Below are 25,969 nucleotides of genomic sequence, written 5' to 3' on the forward strand. Positions count from 1 at the left end.
TTAGACAGGTACACAGATAAGAAAGGTTTAGAGGGATGTGAAGGTGAATGGGACCAGCTCAGGTAGATAGGAGCAACAAACAAGATGCTGGAGGAACTGAGTGGGTCAGGCGGCATCTGTGGTGGGAAATGGACAGTCGACCTTCCGGGTCGAGACCTTTCATCAGGATTGAAAGATAGTGGGGAGACAGCCAGTATAAAAAGGCGAAGGGAGGGGGTGCAGCAAGAGCTGGCAAGTGATAGGTGGACCCAGGTGAGGAGGGGTGATAGGCAGATGGAAGATTGAAGAGTGGGAATAGTGAAGAGGCTGGGAGGTGATAGGTGGAGGTGACAAAGGGCTGCAGACGATGGAATCTGATGGGAAAGGAAGGTGGAGCCTGGAACCAAATAACAGAGGCGGGGAGAGAAAATGGGAACAGTGGGGGCAAGGGACCCAATGGAAGGAGTGTGTGGGTGATGGGAGGAGGGGAAAGGTGGTGGTGGGGGTGGCGTGGAAGCACTGGGTAGATCGGAGAGAGAAAGGGACAGATGGGGAGCAGTTTACCTGAAACTGGAAATTGTTGATCCAGATTCCAGTATCTGCAGTTCCTTGTGTCTCCAGCTCAGACAGATAAAATTGGTCAGCATGGATGAGCTCGGCCGAAGGGCCAGTTTTCGTGCTGAGTAACTCTATGACTATACCACCCTGAGAGATCTCTGTCCTGTCCTTCTGTTAGTCCATTAATGCTATAAGTGTAAAATTCCTGTATTTCTCCTCTGAAAAACTGAAATTCCTGAAAAATCAGCAAAGAATATTGCAATTTCTGCAAAATGTTTTACGTGATCTCATTTATTTTGGAGAGATAATTTGCTTGAAGATAAAACAACTCTCAGCAAGAAAGAAAGAACTGATCATGGATCAAAAAATGCATACAATAAATATGAGCTGGTATACAATTCTTGCCTGTACACAGAAAGACTGCCCCATAGCCATAGAAATTTACATTATCAGTGCAACATGTAGTTAATTTCCTTACTATAACACCACACATTGTAAAATTAAAAAAGAATTAAGCACAAGCAACTACTTTGTTGTATATTTTATCATCTGTACAGTTCCAAACAAGAAATCTGAAAGGCACAATTGTTTATACAACATATACAAAAATGGCTGGACTGGACAAGGAACAAAAAAAGACGTCTTTCTCCTAAGTTGGTCTTAGTTTACAATTGCACAAACATCATATCTACATCAAAAAGTGTGCTTTTGGGTGAAGAGAGCTTTCGTAGTAAGAAACCAGGAAGTATGTTCATCTTTTCCATAAAAAAAACGGATGTGATATCTGCACAAAAAAGGTTCTGCAAAAAAGTTTATGTTGCTATCACTAATCTGTCTTCATCATCACTGCTGACGTCACTGTACTGTACAGTATCTCGTGCAGTTCCCACCGGCTTCCCTGTTACTTTTTCTGGAGTAGCAGTCTGATGAACTGGAGACTTGGTCACCTCTTCAGAGCTTCCCTTTGAGTGTCCCAAGTCAGAGTTTACCAAGGCTACAGTAGTTGATTTGTTATTGTGTGCCTTGAGATGCATGGTTTTATGAGCACATTCTTGTGCTTTGCCAGTGTTATTTGGTTGTCCATGTTTCCAGCCCATAGGATCTGACAAGAACTTTAGGCTACAAGCCTGGATTTGAGGAGAAACCTGAGAGAATTGTGTGCAGGCCATCTGATGAACAGAAACTTCAACCGGAAGGCTAACTGGTGTTTGTTTGGTGCTGGTTGGAAAATCCTTCCTTGTAGAGTGCTTCTTGATGTTTGTTTGACCTTCTATCCCCATGTTGACGGATGGTACAAGTGCAGGCAGTGCAATGTTCATTATTTGCACCCCTGGAACATGGGATTTTAGTCCTGGTGTGCTCTGAGTCTGTGGGTTTGTGGTTAACACTTGAAGGTCAACTGTGTTAAATGAAAGGCTTGGAGGGAGTAACTGTGGACCTGTACTCAAATTCACCAAATCCAAAGGGTTTAATGTCTCTACACCCAAAGTGTTAACCACTTGGAAATCTGAAGTGCTTGTACTCTGCATGCCAGTTGAGTTTACTTGTCCGAAGGGAATAGATGGCAAAAGCTTATCTGCCTCTGATACCCTCAATGACTTTGCATTGCCAGATGCATCAGCACCATCTTGACTGACAGATGTCTGGTGAATAACACTAACAGCTGGGATGGTGAGTTGCACTGGTCCTGCCTGGATTGGTACAAATGTGGAGTACGCAGGCAAACCAGCGGGAACCAACTGGATGCCACCCACAGGGACCATGCTGTATGGAGTCTTAACCTGTTGCTGAGAATGAAGGGGCAAGTGGCTGAATAGATGTAATGGATACTCTTCACCCAGCACTCCTTGATGCTCCAGCTGTTGCTGACTGTCTAACTTGTATGGACTACTAATGGGAGAATAGGATGCAAATTGCCTTTCCTGGGACATCTGTGTGGGAAGGCTGATCGACAAAGGAATCTGCAAACAAATATAAACAAAGCAACATGTTAGCATTTTTAAAAGTCAGTAAAAAGTGGAAAAAACTGCAATTGGTAATGCCCAATACTAAACCACTATTTTTTCAATGCCATAATTTATTTCCACAAAAATGAATCACCAGTCTAGTTTGACGAGGTGTCATAAAAATAGCCATCAAAATAAATTTGCCCATAATGGATATTAGAAATCCGATGTTAATTATTGACAAACATTTATGAAGGTTGTAGTATATAAAGTGTATGACACTGATTTTACAAATCATAAAGGTTTCAAGACTTGATATGCACACTTTGAAAATTGTCCTAAGAAGTCACTTCTAAAAAAGTTCAAAGGGACCTTGGTGTGATTGTACATCAGTCAGTGAAGGCCAAATCTGCAGGTTTAGCGGGTGATTAAGAGGGGAAATAGTATGTTAGCCTTATAATGAATGAGTTTGATTACAGAAGTGAGGAAGTCTTATTGCAATTTCATTGGCCCCAGTGAGACTGCATCTGGAGTACTATGTACAGTTTAGGTCTCCCTGCCCAAGAAAGGACATATTTACCATAGAGGGAATGCAGTAGATTCAGCAGACTGGTTCCAAGGATGGTGGGTTTGTCATATGAGGAGAGATTGAGTAGATCGGGACTAAATTCTCCAGAGTTGAGAACAATGAGTGAAGATCTCATCAAAACTTATAATATTGCTGAAGGGCTTAACAGGCTAGATGCAGGGAGGATCTGTCTCCTGACTGAGTCCAGAACTCGGGTCACAATTAGAAAATAAGGGGCAGGCCATTTAGAATTCAGATGAGAAAGACTGCTCCACTCAGAGGATAGTGAACCTTTGGAATCTTCAATTCCAAAGGACTGTGCAAGTTCATTTACTGAGTTCATTCAAAACAGAGATTGATAGATTTCTAGATATTAAGGGATAATTAGGGAAAGTGCTGGAAAGTGGGACTGATCTAGAAACTAATTTTCCTCCAGTCTTTGATGTGGAGGGTGTATATTCCTATCGTTGTCCCTTGATCTACATAAAGGAAGTGAAAAAGAGTGAGCCCAGATGAACAGTGTGTTCTTCCAGATATTGAATGACAGTGTAACTAGATTTTGGTGCGGCAGCTAACTTGCACTCAAATTGAACAAATGTGAGCATTTGGGGGAAATGCTACAGAACAGTTGGAACGTACAGCTGGCCTTGAGAGTCTTGTGTACTAGTACACCTAGGTCCCTTTGAATAGCAACATTTGTTTAGCGCAAACTTATTTAGGTGTGCGTATCGAATCTTGCGACCTTTTACGGTGTACAACATCAGTGCTCATTTGGGAAGGGTGGGGAAATTAATAGACTGAGGGATTTAAATTTCCAAGCTCTTTCATTATATAGAAGATAGATTAACAAATAAATCAGAATTTATTGTCTAAAGTGGTCCCAAGTATCAACTACAGTGTCAGACACAAGCTGGACATATGGATGCCAGATTATGAACACAAGGCTGATTCTATCCTTGTGATACCATGAGTATGTGGGTTCTATGAGGTTGAACGTAAGGGTGCGATATAATGAACTGAATAGTAAATAGGTCCAACTTGCAGTTGCGTAATTCTTATTCTCAATAATATTGTACGATAATGGCATGAGGAATAGCCAGCTTAACACTGAAACTTGTTTAAAGCTATTTTCCTGTTGGTGGTTGGAGGGGATATGGTTTTGTGGTTCCATCGTGAAAATGAATTGGGATCCCCATCTGTACTATTGATGGTTAAATCGGGTGTTACAGAGCAGGGCTTTTGTGGCAATATTGATGTGAGTGAGTTCCTTATTCCTAATGGGTAGAAAAGTTCCTTTGAAAGATCTGACCATCCTCATATAATGGAAGACAAAGGAGTTTCTGCAAAGCAAGCGAAGTACAGACAATATACTTGGGAGGATAATGTTAAAGACAAATGCTGATAAAGGAGCGGGGGAGTGAGGCACTGAGGTAACAGTGGATCATGTTTTAAAAGTTATTGGAGTGAACAATTAAATCAACAGGGTAATATATTGGGAAGGCAACAAATGAACCATAGAGTCATATCACATAGAAACAGGCTCTTCGACCCACCAGCTCTATGCTGATTACCAAGTATGCATCAATATTAATCCCATTTACCAGCACGTTGTCTGTTGCCTTCAATGCCTCGGTGATTCAAGTACTCATCTGCATACACCAAATGTTGTGATAAGTACCTGCCTCCACCACCCACTGAGGCACTGCATTCCAGATTCCAATCACTTTCTGCATTAAAAAGTTCTTCCTCAGATCACCTAGGCTAATTACTAGGATAATTAACCTAGATGATTTGAGGAAGCACTTCAGTAAATTATCAAAGAGAAACAATTTTAGATATGTATCTGATGAGCAGTACAGTGGAATAAGTGTCTCGATATAATTAGTTAGGTGCAGTGAGTGGCTGAACTATGTGCATTATGAATACCTCAGATCCAGAGTGATTTATCTGACCTAAACCAGATTAGGGGAGTTTGAAAATGATGTGGTTTTCTGTTCCACATATAGGCCTTTTCATGCTTTCAGTCTAGCATCAGGAGCATTCCTTGCTGACCCTTGGTTAGGAATGAGGCTATTGTGGAAATAACATATATGTAGATGTTGGGCCAGTTCAAGGATTGAGTTTGGGCTAATTTGTAAATATAATTAAATAGGTTGCTGACATTTACCATTAAGACCAAGGTTGGTGTAGCAACCATGTACGGTGAGGTATTGAATGGGTGGCTGATGCTTGCAGAACTATAGTCAGCTGTGATGGTCCAATGTGTTGAGTAGCTCACTGGCATCACTACACTAGTTCACAATTGAAAGATAGCTTGTTTGGCAAAGATACTAGAATGAAAAAGGCACAAATGGAACCAATTCCCCAGAAAAGACCCTGCATTTTTCAGAAGAGGGAAGAGAATTGTTCTTTAAAATAAAACTATCAAAAGCCAATATGTCATCTTCCACTTGAAATGTGCAGACTACAGGAGGGAAAATCTTAAACCTTTACTAAGTGGAAAAGGAAACAAATGAATGACTCAGTACATGTGAGTGGACCAAACTGCTTGCTTCTGGCTATATATACCAGCTGTAACAATCCACAATAATTGTTCCCTCATAACCTATTCCATGATAAAGAACATTAAATGTTCTCTGAAAATCACAACAAAAATGGAGATGCTGGAAATCTAAAATAAATTAGATGTTCTCTGTTTTCTCCTTGGACAAGTGAAAAAAGTCTTACAGCACTAGTCTATGAAATGCCTGGCACACAGGCTGTGGAGATCAAAACTCTTGGGTCCTTTTGAATTATTTGACCTTAGCCAAAACAATGATAGTGGCGAAGGAAGATAAAGAACAAAAGCCAGATTGTCACTCTGTACACAACACACAAATTTGAGGTATTGTCTAGAATTTGGCATTCCCCACACATTCCCTAAAATTAAGCTACAATGATTTATGTATCCCCATGAAAGACCTTACTCATAATTCATTTAGGAGTGCAGATTCAATCCATTCAATGTCCTTACAATTATTGGGCCAAGAGAAGGGATTTAATATCCTGAAATTCTTTAGATATTAATCTTAATGCTCAAGTAACAATGACCAAGAAATAATTAAAACAAAAACAGCCACAACCCAAACACATGCACTGTGCATTACAGGGTTTATCAGATAATGCAATTCAAACCAAAAAGAATAGAAGTACAAATTTGTTTAACACGTCACCTTACTCCTGATCATTATCCAAACACTCAAGAACAAAAACTGGATGCCTCTTTCCCTTGTACAATGTACACATTCTGATACCTCTAATTAGACAAATACTTCCATTAATTATTTTAACTACACAAAAGGTGGGTCAATTTCAAATTGAGTAACTAGATTTAAGTCAAAAGCAGTACCATTATGTACAAATTCAGAGGGGCTGGTGACAGCTCTGAAATTCAACTGTAATTCTTCAGATCTGTAGCGACACTAGGGAGTAAATTTTATAAGGCAGTGTAGGTAGTGATGTATTTCACCTGTATTAATAGTTAATGGAACGCTGTGCAATGCATTCTAATAATTTTGGAGAACACAGTTATTGCCTCATTCAGCCAAGGAAAAGAGAACCACAATTGTTTAAGTGATGCTAAGATTCAGCTCTCTTAAAGCCTATGTGCAGCAGATCACATAAATATAAATCAATGCTTTGATTATTTAATGATACTTTGATGGTATTGTAAAAATATCAGATAAAATTAGGTTTGGCTTCAATGCAATTCTGCAGGAATTTAGGATATCACTCTTCTGACTGTAAAGTTTATATTTATGTCCTGGCTTTGGATTAGAATACAGAACAAATTATACGTTGGAACGCAGGTACCTTTGAATCATCTGTGGTTTTCCTTCCAAGAGTTTCTTGCAGATGCCGGTTGTCAGCTGTTACTTGGTGAGCAGCAGACCTTGGCCCAGCCTTAGACAGTGCTCCTCCAGCTGCACAGGGTGTGGTTTTCTCCTCTTCAGTTACACGCCAATGGACCGGAGAGAACTTAGACTTTACTGGGTTGGTTTCAGTGTCTCTAGCATTTCGTGGAAGCCAAACACTAGCCAGTCCTTCAACATTATTGGTCTGTCCAAGACAGTCCTCTGCTGTCCTTACCACATTGGCAATTAGAGAGGCAGAGGCAGCATTCAGTGTGCCAAGCTGGTCATTTCTCTGTACGTTGTGCTGAGGGCTGGCTGCTACTGAGGGAGTGGCTGACAGCCCTGCTTCCCCTTGACTGTCTTCATCATCATCATCGATTTCATAATCTTCCTCATCCTGACCATCAGAGTCTTCAGCATCAGAGTAGAGGCACTCATTTCCACCTCTTGCTTTATCACCTGTTAAACAAATAAAACAGTGATAGGTAACAACTAAGCACTAAGTAATTACTGCTGCACAAAGTGAAAATGTTTCACTGTAAATATCTGCAATACTTTTCAGAATGCAACCCTGGCTTTAAAATAGGACAGAACTATAAAGCCAGGGCAAAAATATCCTGCAGATTATCAGGTATGTTCACTCACCTGAATTTGTCTCATAATGTTTGCTTTCTTTAAAAGACAAGCAGGATTATTTTCTTGCCTTGATACTGTACATCTTTATGCAAACAATTACTGCAGAACAGTTCATTGAAAACCCACTTTACAACCAACCTAACTCCTGAAAGAAAATCATATCCACCCACATTAATTGTATTGCTTATGTCCCTTAGAGTTATATTGTTAAGATTCTTAGGTATTTCTGAAAGTGTGTTCCTTTCTTGGGATATGAATATTGCTCGCAAGCTCGATATATAATGTCCATTCCTAGTTGCACTGGAAAGAGATAGAAAGCCATATTCACATGCTGCTGCAGAGTGTACATAAAGGCTCTCCAACAAAGTGGTTGGATAGAGAATTCAAGAACTTTGAAGCAACGCTGATGAAGGAATAACAAGACACCTCCAAGCTATTATGAGTGAATTGGAGAAGAGCTTAGAGATGATGGTGTCCCCATACCCCGCTGTCCTTGTCCTTGAGGTAGATGAAATCAAGGGATTGGAAGGCACTGTCAAAGAAACCTCGTCGAACTGTTATAGTGTATTCTGTAGTAAAGTTCCCTGACCAACTTCCCATCATAATGTTTGATCAAAGAAACGGGTGCCTCTATCTATCACTGATAGTTCACATAAATATTAGGAATGCAAAAATCAGTATAAACATATAATTTTTTCTATGTAAACAATCTTGCTATACTTGCATTCAAATCTATATGCATAATATAATTTGCTTAAGATTCTTTGGTCGGAGGTAAAGGGAGGACACTCCCCTCAAGGAAAATTCCAAATACTTCAGCAGATTTCCCCCTTCCCAACATCAATTTGCTGTTGGGCGCCATCTAGAGGAAATCCATGGCATCCAGCCACAGTGTTGTCATCAACCTGAGCTGTCAATCAGGCAGATTTCAAACGGCAAAAGTGCTCATTTCACATATTACATTTCACCTTCAATAGTGAAATCAGCTTCTCTTTCTCTTCCTTTCAGAGAATCCCTTTAGACTGAGGATGATTTACTTCCGCTCTGGTTCTGAGATGCTGATGAGGCCAGTGCAGGACAGGTGGACAGAAAGTGGCTGATGGGGAGGAGGGAGTGAATGGTTAGTTCGGGAGCTGATGCACTACTTCCACCAATTGCACAGGGCTTCTGTGGTCTCCTGACAAAAAGACTCAAGGTTCCCCATGCTATTCTGGATGTTCCTCCATTTCGAATGGTCTTGGGCCAGGGATTCCCAAAAGTTAGTGGACATTATACACTTTCTCAAGGAGGATTTGAGAACATTTCTGATTTTTTTTACTTTTCACTTGGTAATCCATTGCCTGTTTCAGGAGCCTGGGTTATATGAATAACACAGCTTGCCTATGAGTGGACTGAGATAGTTAGGGCTCAAAGCAAAGGACACAAACATGGAGACTGATATCACTCTACTGCTTTGAGGTGCTTGCTATGGTTGATCCAGGTCTCAGAAAGATCATTGCTCTCTAGCAGACTACGTGCTTTGTGATGGGTTTGACATCTTGATCCTCAAACTCGCCTTGTCCTCAGAAGGCCAAAAGTGATGCTAGTGCAGAGGAGGCAATGCTACATTTCACCTTCAAGGTCTGTTTTCACTGTGAAGTGACCATCAAGATATGTGAAGCAATCCATATTTTTCCAGGGTCTCACCATGAACTTTATTGTTGGAGTAATGTGTTGTGCAACAAGAGAATTCTAACAGAGGACTTATGTTTTGCAAGTGTTAAGTGTAAGGTCCATTCTTTTGTTTCTGAATTAGTCACTGATGACTTGAGGCTCAACTTTTGAATGCGCCCACATGCAAGGGTCATCTCTGTATGTTTGCTCCACTAATGAGGTTGAGGTGACCTTCATTTTGGAGTGGAAGCAATGCAGGTTGAACAGATTACCATCTGTCTCATAGATTAGCTCAACTCCAGTGGGAAGCATGCTAAAAATGAGGGTGAGATTGAGAAGAGTGTTGGGATAATGATACAGTTTTACTGGACACCAGTCTGCCCTGGGATTAGGTCTGCTGTAGATTTATGGATTAAGATGACATTTTGCAGGCCATCATGAAGTTGATGAATTCCAGTTGGCAGTCAAATTTGAGAAAGATACTCCACAGTCCCTCTTAACTGATAGAGTCAAAGACTTATGGGAGGTCAAAAAAGTATGAAATAATGATGAATTACTGCAGATGCTAAAATACTATAAATAAAATTAACAAAATAATCTTTTAAAATTCATGGAATTTTGAGTTATTCTGGAAAGTAGATTCTCCATAGATATATATTTACAGTTAGAAGTTGATCAGCATTAATTAATAAGCTTAGCATGATCTGAAAAACTCAGTTACACATCATTTAACAGGACACAGTATTATCAGTGGTTTTAAAAATCTCTAAGCATTTTGAACTGCATGATAAATGATTGAAACTGTGTCAAACACCACAATGGAGACTGCAACAGTTGGAAATCACCATCATCCCTGTTTAATTGCACATGCAGATACCAGAGAGTACAGTCAATTTTTTAAAAAATTTTATTTACAGCGTGGTAACAGGCCCTTCCAGCCCAACGAGTCCGTGCTGCCCATTTTAAACCCAAATTAACCTACCCGTACGTCTTTGCAATGTGGGAGGAAACCGGAGCACCCGGAGGAAACCCACGCAGACATGGGAGAACGTACAAACTCCTTACAGACAGCTACGGGAATCGAACCCCGATCGCTGGAGCTGTAATAGCGTCGCGCTAACCGCTACACTACCATGCCGCCCACAATAACTGCAAAATATCACAACAACTGCAAATTTCAGACAAGCACATGATATAGTGCCAAAATAATGGAATCCATATTGGAAATCTGAAATATAAATAGAAGTTGTGGCAGTTTTGGTAGGATCTGTGGAAGGTGAAAGAGTTAATGGACCATACCTGTCACAGCTGGCTGCATCCCTGGGTCGTACTGTTTGTTTTACGGCCTTAAGACGCTCAGCACACCAGCAGGTGCATTCACAGAATGGCTTTGATAGCCAGAAAGGCCCCATCCCCAGGCTCACTGGCTGTCAAAGCTGTCATTATCAGGGCCATTGACTGCTTCTGAATGTCCTTGACATTCATGGTCCTTCAATAGCACAAAACATGGTTAAAAATTAAAGTATTCATAATTTTTACACTTAAAACTCACTCATGCTCTGAAAAAGAAAATAAATAAACAATAAAAAAACAACTCAACTTGCCTTTCTCCACGCAGCTGAACTCTCAGCCCTTTATCACCTCCAACCATCATCGCTCAGCTTCTGATGCTATTCCCACTCTCCCCCTCCTCCATCTGCCTATCACCACCCCCACCCCCTCACCTGGAACAAGGTATACTGAACACTTCCATTCACTGTGTTTGTGCCAGGTCTAACCCAGGGCGGGTTCACCTTAAGCTGGGAAGCCTATGAAAGTTTGTGCTGTCCAATTGGACTCCAAGGGAAATCACTGGTGCAGCACTGAGGTAACCAGTACCATTATAAGTCCGCTTTGTCTTGTACCATTATCTCTTCTGTCATTTCATTTCTCTTAACTACCAGTTAACTACAGATTTTCCATACATCTGAAAACTTGCTTTATTGCTAAATTTTTTTCCAGTTCTGATAAAAGGTCTGAAAACTTAACTTACTTTCTCTTTTCACAGCTGCTGTATGATCTGTTGAATACTTCCGTAATTTACATTTATGTTACGGTGTCAGTATCCTTGTATTTGCAGGATCTGGTGAATAGGTGGTGCTATGGAAAGGATTTCTGAAACCTCAGGCCTTGCAATTTCACCACCAGTCAACAATTGACTGCATCCAATTTATTCATATAAGTAGTGTGAAAAAGGCTACTTAGTAGATGACAATGTCGCATGGTATTGCACTGAGTATGTCCCCAAAACAGAAAAGGTAATGTAAGAAAACAGAATTCAAAATTAGAAGACTGGAGATTGCTAGTAAAGAAAGGTCTGAAAGTCCAATCCTCACATCTAAAGCCACTGTTTAACAACATTATGCAGAAAAATTGCAAGTGTTTAGGACAATAAAATAGTTAAACAAGGAACCATCTAGCACTTACAAAATCTAGTCATGGTTACCCTTTAAAACTGCAAGATCTCAGAACATCACAAATTAAGTCACAATGAAACATATTTTAGAAACTTGCCAGTAACTTTCAGACAAGACTTAAGAGAATATTGATGTATCTAAGGTACTAAATTAAGTAATCTTGTCCACTAACAACAACCTTTTTTTTAATAACCTCTTTGTTAAATGCTATGTCAGGAAGTGGTATTGTAATTTATTGTGGAATGCTAGAGACACTGAGACTGCTTGGAATACAATGGGCTAATTTTTTCAACTAGACAGTTTAAAAAGGACACAGACAAGGAGATCATCACAGATGGTATTAACCTTTCCTGTGCTGTAACTCTATATAAAGCTCTATGATAATGACAGGGCAGGATTTGGCTCTCTGACAAAAATAGTGTTTAAAGATCAGGAGCTCAAACCTGGCACAAGTCCCACGGTCCACTGGAGAGCAGTAGTCCCTCCCCTCCTGTATTCTTCTGAGTCATGAACTACCCACACCAGGCAGCTCAAGGCACAGGAGAGATACCACCTTTGCTGTTTCTGCAAAATCCTCTATATCCATGGCAGGATAAGGAAACCAATGTTAGTGTCCTCTCCCAGGCCAACATCCTCATAACTTAGGCTCTAATTACACCATTCCCTCCAATGGGTGGGTCACATAATTCACATACCGTACACCTGACTCCCAAAACAGACATTCTACTCTGAGCTCTGTCAGGGCACAAGATTGTCGGGTAGACAGAGGAAATGATTCAAGAAAGGATGTTTTCAAAACCTCCTTGATAAGAAATGTAAATTCCCCACCAGCTTGTGGAAACCCCTGGATGATGAAGGTGCCTTTGGGATAGCAGTGAAAACTCCTTCAATGAGAATTCAAAAACACAGGAATGTAAGAAGCTGCAAAGAGTTGTGGACTCAGCCCAATACATCACGGGCAAATCCCTCCCCACCATCGGCAGTATCTACATGAGGTGTTAACATCCATCGTCAAAGATCCCCATTATCCGGGCCACGCCACCTTCTCGCAGCTACCATCAGATAGGAGGTACAGAAGTCTGAAGTCCCACACCACCAGGTTCGGGAACAGCTACTTCCCTACAGCCATTTGGTTTTTGAACCAACCGGCATAACCCTAATCACAACCTCAGTATAGCAACACTATAACCACTTCACACTACAATGAACTTTGTTTTGTTTGTTCTAATTGTGTTCCTGCTTGTAAAAATTGTGCATAATTTATGTTTTTCTTGTGAATGTTGTGTATCTGATGCTATGTGCCTGTGATGCTGCTGCAAGTAAGTTTTTCATTACACTTGTGCATACATGTACTTGTGCATATGACAATAAACTTGACTTTGACTGATTTTGGGAATGCACAAAAGCCCAGAGTAATGGCACTATCTCCCAATTACCCACCTGCCTGCTGAGTCAAGCACCTTTTGCCTCACCTGTGGCAGTGTCTGTGGGTCCCATAATGGCCTCATCAGACACTGCAGAATTCACCGAACCAGAGTGGGAGCAAGCCCTCCTCAACCCCAAGGAGCTGGCTAAGAAGCAGGATAATGAATGCTAATTGATGACAATATTCAATGTTCCTATGATGGTGTTTCTTATCAGGGTATCTAAATTATGTCTGTCAGTTTAAGGTAGAGGGTTTCTCATCTGGAAAATAATACTACCTGAACAAGTGAAGTGAGGAGCCTCAAGCTTCAAGAGACTCAACAAAGTTTCTAGTGAGGCCAGAACACAACTGTGGATTACACATCCCCCACTGTCATGTAACACCACCCACACTAAATTTTTGTTCTAATGATTCTTGGTAGGAAAAGATTTATTTTCTAACTCTCCTTACATTCTTCCTGAAAAGCTTGAGACTGGTCCTTCAACTAATAAACCACTAGTTAGCCTTTCAAAAATTCTGGCTGAATTATGGCCTTTTATATTGCTGTCACTTTGCCAACTGTAAAGGTACATACACCTAAGCTCACATTTATACCAAACTTGTAAATACGGAATGCTAATTAACATGGCCAAATTTAATACATGTAACTCGGATCTTGCACATCCTATACATACAGTTAATTTTAATTTACAATTTGTGTATTTTGTGAGTTTAAACAGTAACCCCAATTTATATATAAAGAAAGGGATTTGGTGATCAATATTTTCATAATTTTTAGTCTCCTATTTTGTATTGTTCTCCCCTTTCCCTGGACCCCTACAGCTGCTATCTAAAATCTACAGACACAATAGATTCTGTAATCTTGTATGTTGACTGAAACTGAAGATCCATTTGGTTTCTGGGTGACTAAGTTTAGGACCATGACCGCTTGCATCAGATTCATTTCACGTTTGTGTCTGTAGGTGGCATTCACTTTCCCTAAATGCTGACTTTTAAAGAAATTCACTTCATTTTGAAAGCAAGTCTATAAACATATGGCAGAGTAGAGTTTGATTACATGCAACTGACAGATGAAATCACAAATTTATCTTTACTGAACGGATAATTAGAATGTTAATATTAAAATTAATTGTACTTCTAATTTTATCTATTGGAGCTAAACTAATCAAAAGTTTAAGTTTAAATAAGTTATGTTTCAGTAAGTGTATAGGCTCCAATAATCTTAGAGCTGATGCTATGAATTTTTACATCAATAACTAAGCCATCCTTCTTCTGGGCAAAGTGGCTCTGAACCCCAGAAAAAATCTTGTTAATATTCTTAATATTGCAGAAAATCAGATGAGGCTTGTTGCCCGCATTGCAAGTTACTTCTGTTACTATTTCCTGTCCCTATAAATATACTCACATAAACTATAGCTTAATCCTTTGAAGCGTGCAGCTTGAAATTTGCTCCAAGTCGAACGTTCAATATAAAAATTCAAATTTTAATAAAAACGTGTAGATTGCTGGTTGTACAAATAATATCTACAATTATATCTCATTGAAAATTCTGACAGAAATTCTCCTTTTGTTGTAAAATTTTCTCTCTTCCTTCTCGATCAGTGGTAAGGGCTTTTTAAAGAGGTCCATTCTTTTTCTACTACCAAACCAAAATGCTCATTTTTCATTGGTGAGCTTAAATTGTAAATGCTGACAGAATGTTCTATTGCAGCAGGGAGTGCATACACCATGGATGAGTCCAATTGAGTAGTCATCTGCACATATGGGCTTTAAACAATGCTTATTAGATAATGATCAGCATATATTTTACTTACTTTTCAAGCAAAATCAATTTCAGCACCTTTCTTGCAGTCCCAGCCAAAATCAATCCTATCAGCATCCACACAGCATTTTAACCCCGGATCTGATACCACTATTGAATTTAGCAGCACAGAGGCAAGGGGAGTTCAAAGGAACATCAGCCAGTACAATTCTGAGATTGTGTGTTTGTCTATTAGATTATTTTGCATGGATCTATAGGTAACAATTGATTGGAATCAATATTAACTAAACCCTACTATAATAAAATTTAAGCAGTATTATTTTGTAGAACCTTCCAATTGCGTTTTTTTCACAAAAGATGCAAACTTTGTGATTTTGTATGCCACTTATATAGTCCTTATAAGCTTTTACTTACACAATTAAAAACCAGTTTAGCAATTACTACAAAATTATTTTTTTATTTGTTTGTCAGTAGATGGAGGCCGGATACTCACAACTCAGACTTTGAATATCTGTACTACAGTGTTATAATTATTTGATTCAGAAGCCCACTCCAAATCTATGCTTCATGAAGTGGTATCTTTATGCTAAGATTTGGGATATACAGCAAAAATAAAGCAAGAATTGGCATAACTCTACAATAGTTAACTCACTGTAAACTATTACTCATAAGGAGCATATACTTTGCTTAAGAAAAATCAATAATGGTAAAAGCAAAAGATTTTTTTACCAACTCCTGGTAATCTCCAACATCAACAAAGAATGGCATCATTACCTGATCCCTTACAATCAGTCAAATCTCCTTTGCAGATAAAATTTTGTGTTATATTCTTTCTCTGACCCTTTTCTTTCTTACTTCCAAGACATTACAGCCCTTTGCCCTTTAGACATCAACTCTGTTGTTGAACAAACAAAAAAAGTTTTCCAAGGCTTTATGCTAGGCAGTGCTTGTTTAACCTTCTTCCTTCTCTTTGACACAAGGTGGTTCAATCTCTGAGGATGGCCACAGGTCACTGCTAATTGTTGCCCTCCTGGCCTCTGAAAGACCTAATGAGAACAGGTGTGTGCAGGTGTACTTAACTAACTACTTCTGTTAACTTAACTTCAAAGATGTCGCAAGGCATTTTTGTTGGTTGACTTCATTTCAAAGTCAAATGACAAACTCGAGATTCATAATGAATCTAACAAAAAATTCTGCATTATTTTAAATTCATATTTTTCTCAAAGGACTTCAGTATCAAGAGATCCATCCTGGAAGACTATTATATACAATTCACTGATATTTAAAGAATTGCTGCAAAAATCAGACTTAAAGTGACACTTTTGTAGTAAATGTAACTGTTTTCACCAACAGATTTAACATTGTCAGGACGCGCCTAGAGTAATGCGCAACCAATGCATTACTTGTGATGTGTAGGCAACATTGCAATTAAAATAAACACAGCTGTAATTTGTGTTCAAGAAATCTTGTTGTATATATGGTTGAGGAACAAATAAGGGGTAGGGCAAGGAGAACTTTTTGCCCTTCTGTTTATGGCACAACATAATATTTTATCATCTAAATTAACATGCAGCCAAAAGCCCTGTAATCCAAATCAGACAAAACAACCAATATATTCCCCATTACTACATAAATGCAATGGAATTTTTGGAAATGAAATCTGGACATTATAATGAGAAGAATAAAGAATGATACGAGTACTTATACTCTGAGAAGTGTCCCTGACTCTGAAAGTATCATTCAGTTATTTCATTTAGTAGCCTTCCAAAGAAAGAATATAGTGCTTTCCACAGCTTCAAGGTGCTTCCCAATGCTTCACAGTCACTGAAGTAGCTTTGAAGTATAGTCACTGTTGTAGTATAGGAAATATAGTAGTCAAACTCTGCAAAACTATAATCCAAACTAGTAATAACATAGTTTACCTTTAAGAAATTCATGCTGGCTTTCTCTAATCAATCTAAACTTGCCCATGTGATCACTAACTTTGTCTCTGATTATTGTTTCCAGGACTTTCCCCATCAATGTGATTAAACTGATTGGTCTGTAGCTGAAGGTTTATCCCTATAACCTTTTTTGAGCAAGGGTGTAACATTTGTAGTTTTGCAGGGGTTTTGCTCCTAAATCTATGACTGCTAGGAAGATTATGACCAGGGCCTCTGTAATTTCTTTCCTTACTCTCCTCAGTAACCTAAGATGCATTCCCTTTGCACCAGGTAAATTCTCTACTTTATGTGCAAGTAGCTTTTCTAGTATCTCCTCATTATCAATTTTAGTCCATCCAAAATCTCAATAATATTTTCCTTTGCTGAGACACCAGCAGTATCTTTGCCCTTGGTAAAGGCTAATATGCTTGGAGTCAGAGTTACATCACAGAAACAGGCCCTTCAGCCTGACTCAACTATGACGACCAAGGTGCCATCCTGAGCTGGTCCCATTTGCCTCCATTGGGCCCATATCCCTCTAAACCTTTCCTATCCATGAACCTGTCCAAATGTCTTTTAAACATAGTAATTGTGCCTGTCTCTACCAGTTCCTCTGGCAGCTCGTTCCATATCTCCACCACCCTCTGTGTGAAAAACCTACAGTTCAGGTCCCCTTTAAATCTTTCCTCTCTCTCCTTAAGTCTATTCCCCTTAGTTTTAGACATCCTTACCCTGGGAAAAAGACTGTGTCCATCCACCTTATCTATGCCCCCTCGTGATTTTATAAAGGTCATCCCTCAGCCTCCTTTGCTCCAGGGTAAACAGCCCCAGCCTCAGCCTTTCCAGTCTCTCCTTATAACTCAAGCCCTCCAGTCCCGGCAGCTTATTTAATACCACAACTCTGCCTCCACGAGTAGATTTGTTTTTGGTCTCCACCTCTCCTCTTTCAACCCTTTTCCTGTTTATATGTCAATAGCATATTTTTGGATTCCCTTTTACATGTGCTGCCAGTCTTTTCTCATGCTCTTTCTTATTTCCTTTTTCACTTCCTTTCTGATCTTCCTGTAATCAGCTAGCTCTTACATATTAACCTGGCACCTGTGCTGTTCTAATCTCTATCCTTTTGGTCATCCAGGGAGCTCTGGTTTGAATTTCTTTACTCCGCTCCCCCATGGGAATGTATCTACATTGCAAATGAAACACCTTCATCTTAAAGGCCTCCCAGTGTTCAACTAGCTTTTCCTGCAAAGCTTTGATTCCAATTTAAAGTCATAGAGTTAAAAAGTTATACAGCATGGAAACAGGTGCTTTGGCCCAACTCGTCCGTGCCAACCAAGTTGCCGACCTGAGCTAGTTCCATTTGCCTGCATTTAGCTCTTATCCCTCTAAACCTTTCCTATCCATGTACCTGTTTAATGGTTTTTAAACCTTGTAATTGTGTCTACCTCTAGCACTTCCTCTGGCATCTTGTTCCAGATACCCACCACCCTCTGTGAGAAAAAGTTGTCCCTCAGGTTTCCTTTAAATTTCTCCCTTCTCACCTTAAATCTATGCCCTCTAGTTTTAGGTTCCCCTACCCTGGAAAAGAAGGCTGTGATCATTCACTTTATCTATGCCCCTCATAATATTATATACCTCTATAACGTCACCCCTCAGCCTCCTACACTCCAGGAAAAAAAGCCTCAGCCTATCCAGTCTCTCCTTATAACTCAAGCCCTCCAGACCCAGTAACACCCTTCTAAATCTTTTCAGTAACCTTTCCAGCTTAATTACATCATTCCTATACCTAGGCAACCAGAAATGTATACAATACTCAGAGTGTGGTCTCACCAATGTCTTGTATGGTTGTAACATGACATCTCAACTCTTGTACTCAATGCCTTGACTGATGAAGGCAAGCCTGCCAAACACCTTCTTCCCTACCCTGCCTACCTGTACGCCACTTTCAGGGAACTATGTACTTGTACTCCTCACTCCCCCATTCTACAAGACTCTCCAGGACTCTTGTTTTCTACCGTGCAAGCTCTGTCCAGACTTAACCTCCCAAAATGCAACACTTTGTACTTGTCCAAGTTAAATTCCACCTGTCATTCCTTGCCCCACTTTCCCAGTTGATCCAGATCCTGCTGTAATCTTAGATAACCTCCTTCACTGTCCACTATACCACCAATTTTGGCACCACCTGCAAGCTTACTAACCATGCCATCTACATTCTCAACCAAACCCTTAGTATATACGACAAACAACAGTGGGCTCTGAACCAATCCCTGCAGCACACCACTGGTCACTGGCTTCCAATCTGTATAACAACCCTCCACTACCACCCTCTGACTCTTTTCACCAAGCCACCAAGTACTTGGGCCAAATTACATTGAAACATGTTCTTCTTCAGTTGACTAATTTTACCTTGGAGTGGTCTACATCCTTTTCCATAGCAGGTCTAAACCATATAATATTGTGATTGCTGTTATTGAATGATACTTCCCCCAATACCTCCTCCACTTGTTCGGACTCATTTCCCACAACACAATGCTATCTTTCTCATGGGACCCTGTACACAGTTTCCAAGTTCTCCTGAACATACTTCAGGAACTTGCAAACCACCTCGGGTTCATGTTGGTTCCTATCATAAGAATTCCATCAGTCCCATCCTCCTTTTTAATTTTTTTCCTTGTAGCCATGGAACTCATTGTCCCTCATATGCCCATCAACTGCCCTTTAATTCCTTTGCCACTTACTGACACAAAGGGGTAATTTACAGAGGCAAATAACCTATCAGCACTTCTTTGGGATGTGGGAAGAAAATGGAGCACCCAGGAGAAACCCACAAGTTTACAGGAAATAAAATGAATTTCCATTGGCTCTTCTTCAAAGTACCATGCTGCCAGTAATCCAGAGATTAACAATTATACAGATCAAAGCTTAAGTGTAGTTCTAGCTCGTAACATTAAAAGCCCCCCTCCCCATAAAATATTCATTGCCTGCCTCTCTGGAAGGAAAATTATCTTTAGCATTTTTGTTTTATGTTTAAATATCTCAACGAAGGATCAGCATGACTCATACAACTAATGAAGAAAAAGAAAAGCTTCAAGTAACACAGTCAATACTTTTAAGGATAAAGACTTATTCCATGAATGAATGGTGCATTTTCCTTTAAAAACAAGCTTCCTGCAAGCTGAAAACCAAAGAAAGAGTTTGTTTTCTGTTGCTGGAATAGTCCTCAGAGGTCAGTTGTAACCTCTCTATAAGTAGCAGCGTAGGAGTAATTGGGCCATTTACCACCCTATTCGCCCACATAACAGCTCTAGGCAACTAATTCAAAGAGTAAAAGCACAAACTGTAAAGTCATTGCAAATGTCAGCCCTATTTCACCATTGGTATGATAGTGCTGGGATACATAAAAATAATTGATGTTCATAACTCACAATATTTCTACTTTGGCAAAATTTTCCTCACATAAATTTGCATATTTGAAGGCATTACGAGTGGGCTATAAGTGTCAAGATAATTGTATAGAAAAAGCTATAAGCTATATGTTGGTCATTTGTTAAACTGTTGAATAGAAATTGAAGTAAACAGTTACAAAAATCAGAAGAATTGATACATTGAGTTTTGACAAAGCAATTGAACTGCATTAGAACTATTTCTGTCATCTTGAAGCATCTATTTCCATTCTCTATTTTTAACTAAATGTTCTATTTCTTCAGAATGACAAAAACAACAAATGTGTCATGAAAACTTCAAATGTAAACAAAGAACCCATTGATGAAAGCAGAGAAAATTAATGAATTGTGACTTCAATCTATCGTCTGTACCACAGCCCAGGAGAAAACACATACAGTTCATTTTGTCTGTCAACATTACAAACTGTAAAACAAAAATAATTCTGAGCTTCCTGAACATCTGCGCCCAGCTGTAATTGTACTGTAGTGATTATTTAATGGCAGTATTCAAAGACTATAAATGTGATCATTACAGCCAGTTTAAATCAGTTTTAAAATGTATATTCAATGCATAGCAAGTGTGAAAATCTCCATGCCTATTGGGTGAAGGCCTTCAGTATTATACATATACTTCTCCATTTTTTTTATATAAAACATTTGGTTGATAACCCTACAAAAACAAAGACAATAATTGTAAAGGTTTAACTGCTGTGTGCACACCTGGTATACACCAATCAATCACAAATTCTACATCAGTAGCAAAGAACCATCACAAATACAAATTCTTGTGGCTCTACCAGTGGGTCACATTACACTCTGCACCTGCCTCTCATGGAGTTCATACATCTAAAGCACTGATATTCAGATTCCAGGCACTGAAGTCTAACATTGTGTGACAACCTGCATTCCAGCAATCAAAGAGAGAGGACAAGAAATGTTTTAACAACAACTGAGAATTGAAAAGTATTTGCTAATGCTTCACTAATTTGAAATCCCAGGGTAGATAGCAGTACCTGCTTCTGATCCTGTAATGATTCAACATACTTTCATACCAAAGCAAGAATTAACTCTTTATCACCAAATTCATTTTGTTCCCAGGAAGAAGGGGTGATTAATTGAATAATACCCAAAAACATGCACCGGGATCACAACCTGCATTTAACCCATGTCCATCTGGTAGAGCACCAGATGCAAGAACAATTTGTGCTTTCATCCCTTTTACCATAATTATAAAGTTCAGCCAGCAACAACCACATTGTTGATTGCCTTCGTACACATTGTACGACCCAAGCACCAGTTAAAGCTGGATGGCTCTGATTGAACCCAAACCATAAGACCATAAGATACAGGAGTAGAATTAGGTCATTCGACCCATCAAGTCTGCTCTGCCATTCAACCATGACTGATTTTTTTTTCAACCCCATTCTTCTGCCTTCTCCCCATAACCTTTAACCTCCTTACCAATCAAGAACCTATCAATCTCTGCCTTAAAAACATCTAATGACTTGGCCTCCACTGCCCTCTGTGGCAACGTAGTCCACAGATTCACCACCCTCTGGCTGAAGAAACTCCCCCTAATCTCAGTTTTAAAGGGTTTATTCTGAGGCTGTGCCCTCAGATCCCAGACCCCCCTACTAAGAGAAACAACCTCTGTACGTCCACTCTATCCAGGCCTTTCAGTATCCGGTATATTAAGGGATAGATGCAAAACATTAAGAGATAGGTGCAAAAAACAAACTGCTGGAGGAACTCAGTGGATCAGGCAGCATCTGTGGAGGCAGAGCAATTGTTGATGTTTTGGTTCAAGACCCTGTAGTTATTCATAAACAAGTTCTGCTTTAGATGTAGGCTATGAAAAGGCAATATATGGATGAAGGCAAACATCCATTACAGCCTACAAACTTCCCCTGCCTCCTGAAAGGACTCCATTCCTTTCTCCCAGTTCTTCTGTGACCTTCGTATTTCCTTCAATGATGAGACTTTCCACTCAGATGCCTCTTAGATGCTTTCCTTTTTCCTTCACTACATCTTGGCTACATGATTGCCAGGTTGTGGGAGGTGCTGGAATAGTAAACCCTCTCTGCAGTTTACCAGAGCCCATGTCCATGCAGTGTAACCAACGTGTCAGCACACTGATGATCTGCTTATTTATATTACGGGTTGGTGCATATTTCTCACCGTAAGAGCTTTCTGGTCTTGAGCATGGAGTCTGCAATGGAGTCAGAAACGAGGGATACAGTGGCAACCTGCTGGTCTAATATGAAGTCCAGAAAGCACAGCAGAATAACCCAAGGTAAGCAATTCTGTGATCTGAGTGGGTGTCTGGTTCTGACCATTAAGGTCTTCTGCACAAACCTGTTAAACGTGGAGGGTGTGAAATCCCTTGTGGTTTGGGAATATTCTTATTGTTTGGGATGGAGCTCTTTAGGCAAGGTGGGTGGAGTTAATCATAGCCTACACCAACAGGAAGCCCACAATGTTGGCAAATCCCCATCTGGGGGCTGCCTGCTGCTCCCTGCCCCACCAACAGATAACCTTCCCTCTTCTCAAATGAACAGACTTTATCAACTCCGTAAGTGAAGGTGCATTGCAAATTGCAACCCTTTGCAAATGTTGCCAACACTAGCCTGGAAATACCCTGAATAAAGAAAGAGGGTTGTACACAAAGTGGCTCTTTCGCAGACCTGTGGCTGATGTAGTGTCAGCAGCCAGTGGCAGATCTGTCACCTCATCCTTCCTGAAGCAGAGTCTCTGCAAGCATTGCTCCTAGTTAATTTTCATATAGGACCACTGGTCCCTGAAAACACATTGTAGATATGCACTCCTGCTGAAACCCTTTCTTCCCCTCTGCTGCTCTCTCTTCTGGCAAGTTGGCTTCCTCAGTGTTTCCTCTGCTCCATCTAATCATGCCAGAGGACCAATGAAGCAGCCACTGATGGATCAACTTCTGCCAGCAAAAGCAGTCTCAATCCCAATCCCAATCCCAGCACTCACTGTGGAGCTTAGGAAATTATATCTCTGCAATCAGATCAGGTTCTCTCCAACAAACTCCTCCAACTGAATCACTGACCGGCAAGCAGATGATGGAAGATTCCTTTATAAAGTTCAGATGTGGGTGTTTCTTCCTGTCACTTAATTTGTTCAAAATCGCAGGCAGCACCAAACATTTGCACTCACAATGCATGAATGAAATTGGAAACAAATTGGAACTGAACATTGGGAAGAAAAAAACCTGTGCTATAGAGCCCAATTTCACAGCCAAGGTCTTTAAAGAATCACGGTGTATTTCACGAAAGAATGCATCTTCTAACAGGACAGAAAAAATACAGTTTAAATTCAGAAAGAATAGCATGCTATTTAAGTACTGACTTTATTGGTGTAAGCAGTGCCAAGAAAGAAAAAATAACTTACAGTATTCTAAAATGTGTAGCCAGAGATTAAATTTTAAAATATAGTCATCGATGATATGGAGATAAAGGTGGGAAGCAATTTGTGGGCTGTTACTTCACACAAACACAAAAGGTGATGGATGACTAATTCTATTTTTTCAGTTGTGTTCGTTGTGGGATAATTGTTAGCTGCATTACTAGGATAACTTTCCTGACCTTTGAGGGGAGCCATTAGATTTCTTTTAATCCATTTGAATTATTGGTTGGTACCTCTGTTTGCTGAATAATCTGAGAGATGGTACTTCTGGTATGCAGCATGCCCTCAGTCATCCACTCCAGTGAATACTAAGCAGAGATTAGGTCACTGTGGGGTTTGAACCCACAATAATTTGGTTCAGAGAAGTGTGCAACAAATTTCTTAGAAGGTTAAGGAGCTTTTGCTTATCATTGAACACTCTAACAAACTTCTACAGATGTACTGTTGAAAGTATCCTGACGTGTTGCCTCATGGTCTGGAATGGCAATTCAAACACGCAGGAACGCAAGAAGCTGCAGAAAGTAGTGGACTCAGCCCAATACATCATGGGCACATCCCTCCCCACCATTGGTGGTATCCACATGAGGTGCTGCCTCAAGAAGGCAACATCCATCATCAAAGATCCCCACCATTTGGGCCATGCCATCTCCTTGCAGCTACCATTGGGCAGGAAGTACAGAAGCCTTAAGTCCCACACCACAAGGTTCAAGGACAACTATTTATCTTCAACCATTTGGTTCTTGAACCAACCAGCACAACCCTAATCATTATAGTTCAACGATACTATGACCACTTTGCACTACAATGGACTTTGTTTTTTTTTTGCTCTAATTGTGTTCTCTCTTCTAAAAATTGAGTATAATTTATGTTTATCTTGTGAATGTTGCTTATATGATGCTATGTGCCTGTGATGTTGCTGCAAGTAAGTTTTTCATTGTACTTGTGCATATGACAATAAACTTGACTTCGACTTTGACATTTGGAAGGCCTACATAAGATGATAGAGCATGGTTTGCATTTCACGAGTATGCCAACCTTAACCACCTTGGTATCAATGTCTTGCAAAGGCTTTAAATGTAGGAACAAATTGTAAGTCATCTGATTCTCCTCAATGATCTCACTGCATACTTTGGTTGCAGCCTTTTGGTTATTTTCACCCAATTCTGGGTGTCTTAGATTAGGAATATCTCCCAACCCAATCCGAATGATTTCCTTGGTTTAGTTCTCCTCTGTCAGCACCAGCACGCTGATGTCTTGGCACAGTATCTGATGCTGTCAGTTCTGTTCTCCCTTTGATACTTCCTCCAATTCATATATTGTATTTTATAAGTATATGAGAATTTGCAGACAAACTTCACTATTTGCTTGTAAATTATATCCCTGCTATTGGTGTCATGTCCAAAAGCCTGACCCGCTTTAACCAGTATTAGCAGCATGATGAACATCAAGACAAATTGATCACCATGGTGATAAATTCTATTAAAGTCCACCCAATCTATAAACACAGCGCCAAACAGGTTCTGAAACTGCAACTGACTGACCCCACCTTTTGCTGGTAATCCCTCTGCATGCTTGTAGTGAATTGATTCTTGTCAAAAGACTGAGCAGGCGGATGTTTACAATCACGAAACTCAAACCACAGACCCCTGCCAACAGCAGAAGATTGACATCTCTTCTACAGACTGAGACGTGGCAAGGCTGAACTGAAAACTCTCAAATGCTCTTAAAACACAGTGGCCAGGATTTTGCTATCGTCAGCAAGTGCGTCAAAAAAAAAATTTGAATGATTATTACCCACCAATGACCTTGAACACTGGAGGAACTTCCCTCTGAAAGCAAGGCAAAGGTGGACTTTCCAACTCGAGAAAATTCCTTGCAGAATGATGACATAGCATGAAGGCACAATGGTAGTAGAAATTTTAGACTGCAGAAGCTCTGGTGTCATAGGCATTTCATTTGTGTATCCCATAAAATTAAGCAACAAGGGAAGTAAATGTGAAGCAAGATCACTGCATAAAATGATCAGCACAGCTGTGTGAAGTGACTCAGGAGGTGCAGTGAGGGTGTGTTGTGGTGGGAGAATTCCAACTTTCTGGAAACCTAAGATCCTTATAGTGCGTTATCTTTTGATTGAGTTCATTTGTTTGGCTATTAGAAACTTTCTTAGATGACCATTATTAACCACTTTTCATAATATTCCTTGGCACCAATTCTTAACATGCAAAACAGTTCAATAGCAATGCCCTCAAGGATGAAATGGGAAAACTTAGTAGTATCAAATTGCAAAACTACTCTGAAGAT

The 25,969-nt window shown here is 39.9% G+C and overlaps 1 protein-coding gene across 7 annotated transcripts in view; it reads right to left on the reverse strand.

Moving 5' to 3' along the window:
* Positions 1-833: 833 nt before the first annotated feature.
* hivep1 (HIVEP zinc finger 1) overlaps positions 834-25,969 on the reverse strand; it is a 159,470-nt gene continuing 134,334 nt past the window's right edge. For all 7 annotated transcript variants that reach the window (XM_052016322.1, XM_052016324.1, XM_052016320.1 and 4 more), the window contains 2 exons: positions 6,904-7,403; positions 834-2,498 (listed from right to left, as the gene is read on the reverse strand). In XM_052016322.1, the coding sequence (XP_051872282.1) occupies positions 1,350-2,498; positions 6,904-7,403 (1,649 nt within the window). In that variant the 3' untranslated portion in view covers positions 834-1,349. The remainder of the gene's footprint in view (positions 2,499-6,903; positions 7,404-25,969) is intronic.

Source organism: Pristis pectinata, chromosome 5, assembly GCF_009764475.1.
Source record: "Pristis pectinata isolate sPriPec2 chromosome 5, sPriPec2.1.pri, whole genome shotgun sequence".
Taxonomy (NCBI): Eukaryota; Metazoa; Chordata; class Chondrichthyes; order Rhinopristiformes; family Pristidae; genus Pristis; species Pristis pectinata.